At 38.2% G+C, this 12,517-nt stretch overlaps 1 protein-coding gene across 1 annotated transcript in view; it reads left to right on the top strand.

The window, feature by feature from the left end:
* The window catches only part of LOC124789783 (DNA topoisomerase 2-alpha-like), a 195,246-nt gene that overhangs the window by 60,980 nt on the left and 121,749 nt on the right, over positions 1-12,517 (top strand). The window contains 4 exon segments of the mRNA XM_047257251.1: positions 1,414-1,624; positions 1,779-1,888; positions 8,711-8,941; positions 10,777-11,024. Coding sequence (XP_047113207.1) covers positions 1,414-1,624; positions 1,779-1,888; positions 8,711-8,941; positions 10,777-11,024 — 800 coding nt within the window.

The raw sequence follows: 12,517 nt of genomic DNA, 5'->3' as shown, positions 1-12,517 counted from the left end.
TCATTTTTTGAAGCAATGTTGCATTTGTAAATAAAGTTTTCATATGAAATCATTGTGCACATTTTGTCAAAACCAATGTTTCATGGTCTCGAGTAACATTGTGTTACTTCCAATGCATTAAGTGCTTCTGACAGACTGGGAGGGTCCACTGATTGACCACCTGATTCGTCAGATTTCTCAGAACTGTTTGTCAGCTAATATTGGCACTACTACTCCAATTATTTCCTCACCATTTTGTACACAACACACTGAAGTGTCAGCATCACAGTCAACAAAATTGTCCAAATAATTAGATTTGAAATACGAACTCAGTCATTGTCTTCTGGTATACCGAAATCAACATCAAAATGTCCAACATTTTCAGGGTCAGCATTTTCAGAGTCAGCTTGAGTTTCATCTTTTACAAAAGAATCCCGTAATGTTTGAATACTCCATTAGTAGTGTAGCGCTTGACACAGTCACGTCGATTAAATATTTGGGCGTAACATTGCAGAGCGATATGAAGTGGGACAAGCATTTAATGGCAGTTGTGGGGAAGGCGGATAGTTGTCTTAGGTTCATTGGTAAAATTTTGGGAAGATGTGGTTCTTCAGTATGGGAGACCGCTTATAAAACACTAATACAACCTATTCTTGAGTACTGCTCGAGTGTTTGGTATCCCTATCAGGTCGGATTGAGGGAGGACATAGAAGCAATTCAGAGGCGGGCTGCTAGATTTGTTACTGGTAGGTTTGATCATAACGCAAGTGTTACTGAAATGCTTCAGGAACTCGGGTGGGAGTCTCTGGAGGAAAGGTGGTGTTCTTTTCGTGAATCGCTACTGAGGAAATTTAGAGAACCAGCATTTGAGGCTGACTGCAGTACAGTTTTACTGCCGCCAATTTACATTTCGGGGAAAGACCCCGAAGAGAGATTAGGGCTCGTACAGAGGCATATAGGCAGTCATTTTTCCCTTGTTCTGTTTGGGAGTGGAAAAGGGAGAGAAGATGCTAGTTGTGTTACGAGGTACCCTCCGCCATGCACCATATGGTGGAGTGCAGAGTATGGATGTAGATGTAGGTTGTAAATTGAGAGCTACATAAGAATAGGCAACCACTCTTCAACTTTTGGGTAACATCTGGTTTATTACACTGTTGCATAGAATCCACAACTAATGACAGTGTTAGTATAACAGCTATGTCTTTCGTTATTGTTTATGCTCTTGCTCATAATTTGTGCTGCTGCATTTGCATGAGCGTTAAATGCTAGAAATTATGGCAAATTTTGGTGTGGGTGTTTATACATTCAGCATGTAATGTGTTGGAGATGGGAATGTTTTATGGATGAAAATCAGAATGACACTGAAAAATTTTTATTTCCCTGCTGACTGTTACATACAAATAGATACTTAGTAAACTATCAGTCATATTTCAGGATGGCTCTCACATCAAAGGTTTGCTGATCAATTTCATTCACCACAATTGGCCATCTCTTCTTCAACTCCCATTTTTGGAAGAGTTTATAACTCCCATTGTGAAGGCATCAAAAGGCAGTCAAGAATTCTCATTTTATTCGCTTCCAGAATTTGAGGAATGGAAAGCTTCAAGAGATAACTGGCATACTTATAAGATAAAGTACTACAAAGGTAATTTTTGCCATATTTTTTTATTGTTAGTAAAGCGTTTCCAATCCAGTTATCATATTAATAGCGTGCTTACACAACACAAATGAAATTCTGTTTGGTGTACATGTCTATTCTTGTTATGGTTTTTCTTTTTTAAATTTGACAAATTTTCCAGGTTTGGGTACCTCTACATCCAAAGAGGCAAAGGAGTACTTCATGGACATGAAGCGACACAGAATAAAATTCAAGTATGGAGGTCCCAGTGATGATCACTGCATTAATATGGTAAAGCTTCAAATATTTCAATTCAATTCAATTTTTATTATCACATAACATGCCTTATACAATCAAAGATTGTGACATAGGTGACTTGTCAGTTTTTACACTATATATAACAATACTAAAAATAGACAATAAACTAATAATATACATGGTGTAACATCTTCAAAGAGGTATTTTAATTACAATTATAATGCATTGTTACCATTCATGAAATCTTCTACACTATAGTAACATTTATCTTTCAGATATTTTTCCAGGTCTCTTTTGGTGCCTTTTATATTTGGGTCATCCATATCTTTCCATATTTTATTTACAAATTTCATGCCCATATAGTATGGGGTTTTTTCATATGATTTTAAACGGTGGGTAGGTAACATGTAGCTCGTTTTATGTCTTGTATCATATTGATGCAAGAAGAAGTTGCCCTCAAAAAGTTGTGGGTTTCTTTTCGTGAAAGTGAGAGTTTCATAGATGTATATGCTTGGAATGCTCATTAGATCCAGTTTTACAAATAAAGGTTTGCAGTGTTGCTTTGGTTTTGCTCCCACCATTGCTCGGATGATTCTTTTTTGTAGTCTAAAAGCTCTAAGTAAATTTGTTTTTTCAGACCCCCAGAAAATTATACTATACCTAATGACTGAAACAAAATATGCATTATATACAGTTTTTCTTACAGCTAAATCAGTAATACTATACAAGATATTCATAATATATACAAGGCTATTCAGTCGACCCAGTATGTTATCCACATGGCGACTCCATAACAGGTTTTTATTGACTAACACGCCAAGGAATTTGACACAGTCTGCAGTCTCTAATTTTTTGTCCATATACCTTATTTCACTTATAGACTGTGCAGATTGTTTTGTGGTAAAATGAACAATTTCTGTTTTCGTAAAATTTAATGTCAAGTTATTGTTTTTGACCCATGCCTCCACTTCCCCAACTGTTTGTTCAATATGACGAATTAGGTCTACCTCATTTTTACAACAGACTACAGCTGTTGAGTCATCTGCATAGAGGATAGTATCAGACTGGACCTGACATGGCATATCATTAATATAATATAGAAAAAGCAGTGGCCCTAATATTGAGCCTTGTGGAACACCTAATTGAGTGTTTTTCCAGCCAGAGAGAAATTTCTTGCCGTTGATGTTAATAAGTACTCTTTGTTTTCTGTTTGCCACGTATGATGACATCCAGCTAAGAGATTTGCCTTGAAAACCATAGCGTGCCAATTTTTGGAGAAGCAGGTCATGATTTACTGTGTCGAAGGCTTTGGACAGGTCACAAAAGATGCCTGACACACACATTCTATCATCAAGACATCTGCTGACTTTTGTGACTAATTCATTTATTGCATGGATTGTGCTGCGGCCTTTTCTGAAACCATATTGATTGCCTAAGATAATGCTGTTAGATGAATTGTGATTTTCAATCTGATCACATGCAGCTCTTTCAAATATTTTTGAGAAAATTGGTAACAGTGAGATTGGCCTATAGTTGCCCAATTCATCTTGTTTGCCTTTTTTGTGTATGGGCCGAACTTCTGCATATTTTAATCGATCTGGGAAACATCCCTCATCAAATGATTGGTTGATTATGAAAGAGAGTGGATATGCAATACTGTGACGAACTATTTTTATTATTTCAGTGGGGACCTAATCCCACCCCGCAGATTTTGAATTTTTTAGGGACATTATGATTTTGATGACATCTGAGATGGAAACATGAGAAAACTTAAAACATGTGCAATTGCTATCTGTCATATTGGGCTTTGTATTTGGTGGTGAACAGTCACCAAATTTGTTACAATTTATGAAAAAGTCATTGAATGATTCACAAATGGCACTGGGTTCTGTAACAGCTCTATCATTAATCACTATTTTAGAAGGGCATTTTCTCTCTGCCTCACTGCCAACTTCACTTCTTATAACAGACCAAACAGCTTTTGATTTGTTTTTTGCATTTGTAATGAAGTCGTTATTTGCAGTACGTTTTGTTAGTTTAACTATTTTGTCAAATGTTTTTTTGTATGTGCTTACATACTTAAGAAATTGAGGGCTTCGATTTACTTTTGCCTCCATATGCAGTTTCCTCTTAGTAGCACTAGACACTCTAATTCCTTTTGTTACCCAGGATCTACTTTTTTGGGACCTGGTCCTCACTGTTACAAAAGGGAAGCATTCATTGAATACACCCAAGAATTCAGTTAAAAAGTTATTGTAATTGTCACTTGTGGAAGTGTGTTTGCTGACTGTCCACTTGGTTTGGCTTAGTTTTTTGCAAAATACTTCCACATTTTCTTGACTGAAATTCCTACATCTTTTTGTTGTGCAGACTGAATTTTGCTTCGGTAGTGATACAAATAGTGCTTTATGGTCTGATACTTCTAAATCTAGAAGAAATTTTTCTTTTACATAATAATTATAACTACTTACAATATTGTCAATACATGTTGCAGAGCTTGCTGTAATTCTTGTATACTGATCGAAATTGAGATTTAGCCCATTTGTGGCTACCAGGTTCTTTAAGTGTGAAGAAAATTTGTCATCAGTCCTTACATCTATGTTGAAGTCAGCACATATAACCACTTTCTTGTACAGTTTCTCACATTTTAATTTATGTAGCAATGTATCAAACTTATCTAAGAATACAGAGCTTATATGGTACCCAGGGGTGCGATATATGCTGATAATTAGTGTGTTATACTCTTTAAGTTCTATACAACAACTTTCAAATGTGCCTTCTTCATTCAGATGGCTAAAATTCTGTCTGTCTGATCATAGTCTACCGTGGAATGAACTAATATGCAAGAGCCTCCATACCCATTGGTCCTACAAAAGCTGGTAGCCAGTTTATAACCTGTAAGTTTATTTAGGAGACTGATATTTTCAGATTTTAGCCAATGTTCATTAAGGCATATTACTTTCACAGATTGTTTCACACTTTCTAGCAAAATTTCTATATCATAAAGCTTCCTGATCATTCCTTCAGACAGACCTCTTATGTTCAAGTGCATAACGAAATTACTACTGCATATATTATTAGGTAGAGGGTCTTTAAAACTAATTTGACTATAAAGTAACGGAACGTCCACCTGAGTGTTGACTACTTGTTCTGGATTCGTTGTATTGGGCCAAATTCGGATAGAACTGGCCCCCTTCATCAGTTTCCCTGTGTGTGAGCATCTGGATGATGAGTAGGTACAGTTTTCTTGACGATAATTTCAGTCTTTGCTGTATGTTCTGAGGCTGGTTCTGGCACCTTCTCATCTTCTGGACGTGATGTTCCTGTTTGAGCTGGCGCTGTGGCTGCGATTTTGAAATTGTTTTCTCGTTTATCCATTTCCTTGGTCGAAACTGGTTGCACAGCAATTGGTTTTCTTGCAACGTTGTCGTCTTTTTGTATTAATTTTGCTAGCATTTTGCCAACGTATGACTTGCCAGCGTTATTATAATGTAGTCCATGTTTCGTAAACAAATCTCTTGCATCTGGAAGATCAAGAAATGTTACATTTTGTTGGGACTTGCATATTTTGTAGAATTGTCTGTTTACTTTTGCAAGCTCCAGATTTACGATGGAATTGTCTTGCAGGTCGTATCTGTGAGGCAAACTAGTAACTATGATGTTCGGAACTTTCAGATCAAGTAATGTAGTTTTTAAACACTGGGTCGCATGTTTACTCTCATTTCTGTATACATCATTACTTCCACCCATGATTATGACGGCATCAGTCTTAGATAGCTCATTAAGTGAGTTGCTGCTCTTAATTATCTCAGTCAAAGGTGCACTGGGTTTCGTCATACCTGTTGCCGTGAATAACGTACTGTACTCATTTATTTTTTCGGCAATTTTCTTGGCGTGGCTATCACCAAGTACAACAACTCGTCGTTTGAGGTTTACTGGTTTATTTTTCGCATTAGATGTTTTCTTGGCTGCGCACTCGATTGGAAGTTTCGTCACTGATTTTTGTTCGTCATTGTTCTTTGTCTTATCACAGTCTTCGTCTAGTGTTGCGAATTTATTTGCTAGTGGTATCGCCGGAACTGTACTCACTGTCTGTTTGTTTGTTTTTTTCGGCAAACGTCACGTTTTTTGCGCAGAACGACGGTTAACAACACTGTCTTGTGCTAGACGATGATCTCGCTCTATCTCTTTGTATTTCGTTTCCAGTTCTTGATATTTCTGCCGAAGTTCTTCATATTTCGTATTTATAGTCATTAAACCCTCTGTAAGCACACTTATTATTTTTTCTTTTGATTTTATCGTGTCCATTGCCTCGTTTTTCGTGACACTCTCAACGCACTGACGGCATGTCCAGTCATGTTCGTCTTTTATATATTTTAGATTCACTTTAACACATTTGTCGTGATACCACGACCTGCACCGGATGCATAGTATACCTCTCTTTACCTTTTTTACGCAGATTTTACACACGTCACTATCACTTTTTAAGGAAACTGATGTAATTTTAATGTTCCTTTAAAGACTGCAAGATTATCTTACATGAAATGATTACAAACTGGAATACAGAGATAAATAGGACTGCAGTCATTAATAGCTTTGCATGTAATTTTATCTTTTGTAAAGACGTGTCATTCCATTTCGTTGCTCGTACAGCAGTCTCTCCTTATAAAATTCTGAACTGTACCATTCTCTTTTTATTGATATTCACTGCAGCTGTTAAAACTGCACTGATGTTGGTGAGAGTAATTTCACCATTCGTTCTTTTACGAGGTAGGGATTGAAATCTCTTCAAATTTCTTGTATTTGGGAATGGGATCTGCCTGTTTAATTGACGAGCTGTCAATTAGATTGGTATGTAGAGAATCAACACCCACATTTGACTGTATTTTGTTTGTTTAATTATGACCCTGGTTTCAGTCTTTTATACTATTTTCGAGTGATTGAATTTATGTCATTAACATATGACATGCTCCAACTATTATTCACTGACATTTCACAAGCTGGTGATTTTACATCTGGCATTTCGCGGGGAGCCAGTATTTTTCTTAACTTATGGCCAGTTATGAGCTTGATGTCATACAATATATGTTAACAACATAAACCCAATCCCTTGAAAATGGCGTAAAAGGCCAAAACCTGGGTCGCAATAATACAGTCAAATGGCAGTGTGTTCATTTAAAAATTATTGTATGACTGTTGCTCAGCAACATCAAAAAATAAATGGTTGGTATTTCATTCAACCAGGACTTGTTCTTTGGTTGAGCACTGGGATATTAGGGTAAAGTCAGCCTGTTGTGGTTGAGAGTAAGAAACAGTTGCCCTGATTATGGCAGGTTATGTTAGTGATGGGATCAACTGAGACAACTGCCTAGTGAGGCAGTAGGGAATTAATGTGTGACGAATCAAAATGTTGGCAGTAGAGAAATAGCAGGACACAAGTGGGAAATTAGTAGAGATGTCAGTGCAGAGAAAGGAGGTTGGGAAAAGAAAGTACGAGAAGGAAGTGCTGCTCAAATAATTGCTGAAATATCAAAGAGGAAACTGTCCCCAAAAGAAACTAAAGTAATCAGAGATTTATAAAAATTGAACTTCCAAAATGGTAGCAGACATGCATAATCATTGAAAGGATGACATTTATGAGAGTGCGTACTTAGTTATTGCTGTAGTAGAATTTTTTATTTGATTTATTTATAGATACAGACAGAAAAAAAAGTTGTGATTGTCCTTGATCTTAATTGTTGAATGTTGCCAGTTTGCGCATAGTTTGTCCCATTGTCTGTGTCAGTTTATCCATTAGGTTTTCATAGAGGAGTGGCATCTCAGGATCAACTTGCCCATCGTGCAGAGACTGTAACAGCCAGTTGCAATAATCATGTCGAGCAGCGGTATCTGAGCTCCTCATTTGTTGCACTACCATTATTTTTTATGGTTTCAATTTCATTTTGTGCACAGCTCTGTGAGCAGATGTTTATGATAAGAGTCTGAAGTGCCAAATGGTGCAGAGATTTTCTTGGACTTTTTTTCCTAGACCTTCCATTTCTTTTGTAATTTACTTTCAGGTAAAATACTAGGTTCTCTAGATCTTGTTTGTATAACAGAGATCAAGTCTGTTGAAATTTCTTCACTAATTTGCGTATTGTCGAATCATTGGGAACAATCGCACTGGGAAATTTTCATATGACTTCAAGCTGACATTCCACGCACGATTCTGTTTTTCCACAGCTCCACACAAGAAACGCTTGTTGACCCTTTGTGTATATCAACCAAATGGAAACACAAGAGGAAATTTGAACCAAAATACCCGAACACTCAGTCTCACAGTATAGAAGATATACACCACGGTGTTTCTGCCTGAGGACCGGGCCCAGCAACGTATGGGTAGGCCAAGTGCCAGACTCGGCCCAGTTGCAACAATGACATCTAGCAACAATATTTGAAGTGATCGGACTTCACAAAATACTCAAATGAAAACACCAGTACACTCTCGCTCAGTGTAGGGGGCACCTGCAAGGTGTTGGTGTCTGAGAACTACGCATTGTGACAACCGGGAGATGCAGCGGCAACAGCTGGCAAGTGCGCTACATGACCCGCGTACCCCTTCCGGGCGTCTTTCGTGAGACGCCGTGTAGATGCTGATTTTGACAAGAATAGGTGCTAATTTTACAAAAAATTGAGATACATTTTGGGTCACTACAGATAAGACCCAAGAGAGCACCTAGCAACAATTGTAAGAACAACTTTGGCATTGTTCTGTTTTACAGGATCTTAAAATCAGCACATTTCTTTTTGTGTTTATTTTTATTTGTAGACTTTAATGTATAATTTCATCATATTATTATGTTTTTGTTGTTGCAGGCATTTAGTAAGAAATGTGTGGAACAACGAAAAGAGTGGCTCACAGCGTGGATGGAGGATTCAAAGAGGAGGAAGGAAATGGGTCTGCCTGAACAGTATCTGTATGAGAAAGATACACAGTCTGTTAATTATTCAGATTTTGTCAATAAAGAACTCGTACTCTTTAGCAATTGTGACAATGAAAGATCCATCCCATCTTTGGTTGACGGATTCAAACCAGGACAGAGGAAGGTGAGTTCTTTGCAGACTTTTTTTTAAATATAGGAATAGTATATCTTTTTTGTGTGATACATGGGGCGGGGGGGGATAATTTAGTTTCAGGCTTGCATAGGTCTTGGTGTATTGTATCATGAGTGTATATGCAAGAAATGTGCACTTACAGAATTTCGAATTGTGGAATTGCGGTATGGACTTCAGGGGGGGGAAAAAATAATGGTCTCCTTTGCAGACTTTGTTTTCAAATGTTCGGAGCCAATATTTTTAGATTTTTTAATTGATGATTTACTGTGTTAGGCAGGACTTATGGGTCTTAGAACTTATTGCAGACAATGATTTTTATTTTCTATATGCAAAAAAAAAAAAAAAAAAAAAAAAAAAATTGAAACAGAGTTTCATCTCAAAGCTATAATGTAGTAGCGCCTACTTTTCTTGAAAGTTTGATAAAATTATTTCACACGTACTGAGAGGCAACCTCATGGATCAACTGGCAACAAGATTACTTTACAGGAAGCAACTACACTGGTCATAACATCAGAAACTTGTCAATAAAATAACATGGACAGTTGATAACAGGACTGAGTTGTGAGTGTTAACATCTTAGATCTGATTACAAACAGGACTGAACTGTTCTTCTCGCTTAATATGCAGCTGGGGATCAGTGATAATAAACCTGTTGAAGTATTACTGATTGTGGGTGTCTGTAGGAATGTAGAGGAAGGTAGGGAGATATTTCTGATTAATTAGTGCAGCAAGGAAACGTTCCAGATTACCTGAACAGACTAACCAAAGATTCATCTCTCGGGCTGAAAATGTTGTGCATATACTTACAAAAGTTAAAGAATTTTATACAACCCATCTTAAACACATGTGGCAAACAAAGTTGTAACGGATAAGGAAGACCTGCCATGGTTTCTATAGCTGTGTTAGGAAAGTGCTCTTAAAGCAAAGAGAGCTTCACTATAGACACAAACAGAGCCAAATCCTTGTAGTCCGCAGCTCGTGGTCGTGCGGTAGTGTTCTCGCTTCCCACGCCCGGGTTCGATTCCCGGCGGGGTCAGGGATTTTCTCTGCCTCGTGATGACTGGGTGTTGTGTGATGTCCTTAGGTTAGTTAGGTTTAAGTAGTTCTAAGTTCTAGGGGTCTGATGACCATAGGTGTTAAGTCCCATAGTGCTCAGAGCCATTTGAACCAAATCCTTGTAGACCAACAAAAACTCAACAAAGCCAAAATTGTCTTAAGGAAAGTAATGCATGAAGTGTTCAATGAATTTATTAATAATATTTTATTTACTGCTGTGACAGAAAGTGCTAGTTAGTAAGTTTATATTAAAGTGTAAAGAGGTCAAAGCCACTTGTCCAGATACCCAGTGACATAATTGCACCAAAATGGACAATGATAGTGAGAAGGCCGAAACAACAAACAAAAAATAAACAAGTTAGATGGGCACAGATATAAGGAGTGTGTCATATTTGGTCATAGCACCAGAAGTTTCATTGTACACGGAATATGTAAACATTATTTACCCCTGCAGCCTAATTCTAATTCAATAGTTTCTCACGATAAAGAAATTAACTTTGTTGCCATTTCATTGTGAGCATTGCATATTGGAAGGGGTGGTGGTGTTGGATGCTGGGAGAAAAGGGGTGGGGGGTGCAGTGACCTGGGGAGGTCCTATCCCATGCCGTTTCTCTCTCTCTTTAAATGAGGAAACAGAGAGAAACTTCCTTCAGATTATTGTGTTCATAAGTTGCTCATATCACACCGGTGCCCTGTTTGTGTTACATATGGCAACATTACATAGCAATTATAATGTTGATTTGTAATAATGTAGCAAATCAATCTTGCAGGTGCTGTTCACATGCTTGAAACGAAATGACAAGAGAGAAGTTAAAGTTGCTCAATTGGCAGGTTCAGTGGCTGAACATTCTGCGTATCACCATGGTGAACAGTCACTTATGTCAACAATTGTAAACTTGGCACAGAATTTCGTGGGCAGCAATAACATCAATGTTCTGCAACCAATTGGACAGTTTGGCACTCGGCTTAATGGTGGAAAGGATTCAGCTAGTCCAAGATATATCTTCACAATGTTGAGGTGAGTTGGAAATACAGTGTGTCTCCCCTGAAAATATTTGCACGTTCCCTACTAAATATCACTGCTGCATTATCAGCATATTTTCTCATTATTAATAAAAATTTGTAGATGTATAGTAACGAATAGAAGCTTGTTGGAAGAGTGGGGTGTGTGTGTGTGTGTGTGTGTGTGTGTGTGTGTGTGTGTGTGGTGGGGGGGGGGGCAGCTTTTAGAACTTTGTTAAAATCTTGCATTCAGCAAATTTTGAACATTTGCTTTGGATGATTGGTGTGTGCAATCTCTCTCTCTCTCTCTCTCTCTCTCTCTCTCTCTCCCTCCCTCCCTCCCTCCCTCCCTCCCTCCCCCCCTTCAACTGTAAACAATGTATGTGCATTTGACGTGGCAGTATTAAGTAGTGGATATGCAGTTATATTGAATCCACTGTTGTGTCACAAATTGCAGTGGAGCAAAATCTCAAAATTAGCCATTCAAGACATTTTCTGGAATGTGTTGAAGAGAAACTGTATGTACAGTTCATTGTACACACCTCGACCCCTGAAAAAAAATGTGTGCTGCATTTTGATTGCAATGCAAAAAGTGGATAGCTCTTTTCAGGGAAAAAAGTCGTCACAAGTCATGAGATTTGGTAATCTATATGAACCTTCCACAAAACCATAAAGTGCAGAAAATCACATGAAAGTTCAGTAATTTGATGACTGACATTCAAGCCAATTTCTGAATAGCAGAAGCATTGTCAGACAGCCACACACAAGAGAGACACACTCTTATGCCATCCACAATGTACAATCTTGACACCTGTGGGCAGTGTGTCTGCAATGATGAGAATTCCCTTGCCCGTTATGTTTCGTAAAAGCCTGCACAGGCAGGCACTTGCCCTTCTACCCCAGTTAGTCAGCAAATAGGTTTCCCTTTCAGCAAATAGGTTTCCCTGAGACTGGAGCATCTGAGTCATAATCCTCTCCAAAGATTTTGGTTATCTACCATCATGCTCTGAAATAAGGGCAATCCTACCCAAGATCCTTTCCAGCTCTCCTGAAATGGTATTCTATTGCCCACACAACCTACACATCATCCTGTTACACCCCTATGCCACTCCCTACCCCTTGCCACAGCGGAATATCCTTGTGGAACGCCCAGACGCAAGACCAGTCCAATTCATCCTTCAGCACATCCTACTCTAGTTGTCACAACTTACCCTATGCTGTGAGAGGCATGGCAACCTGTAAAAGAAGCGATGTCTTATGCCAGCTCTGCTGCAATTCTGCACAGCATTTCATGTGAACATAACCACTAACCAGTTGTCCATCAGTATGAATAACTTAAGAGCAGAGTTGACCACCCACTGGCACAAAATGCTGCTCTACACATCATGTTAAAATGTAGTGACTGCTTCCCATTATGTGCCATGTGGATCCTTCCCTCCAGCACCAGCTTTTCTGATCTACATACATGGGAATTATCTGTGCACCACATCATTCTGTCTTGTGATCCTT

Source organism: Schistocerca piceifrons, chromosome 3, assembly GCF_021461385.2.
Source record: "Schistocerca piceifrons isolate TAMUIC-IGC-003096 chromosome 3, iqSchPice1.1, whole genome shotgun sequence".
Taxonomy (NCBI): domain Eukaryota; kingdom Metazoa; phylum Arthropoda; class Insecta; order Orthoptera; family Acrididae; genus Schistocerca; species Schistocerca piceifrons.
This window is presented reverse-complemented; position numbering and strand designations above follow the sequence as displayed.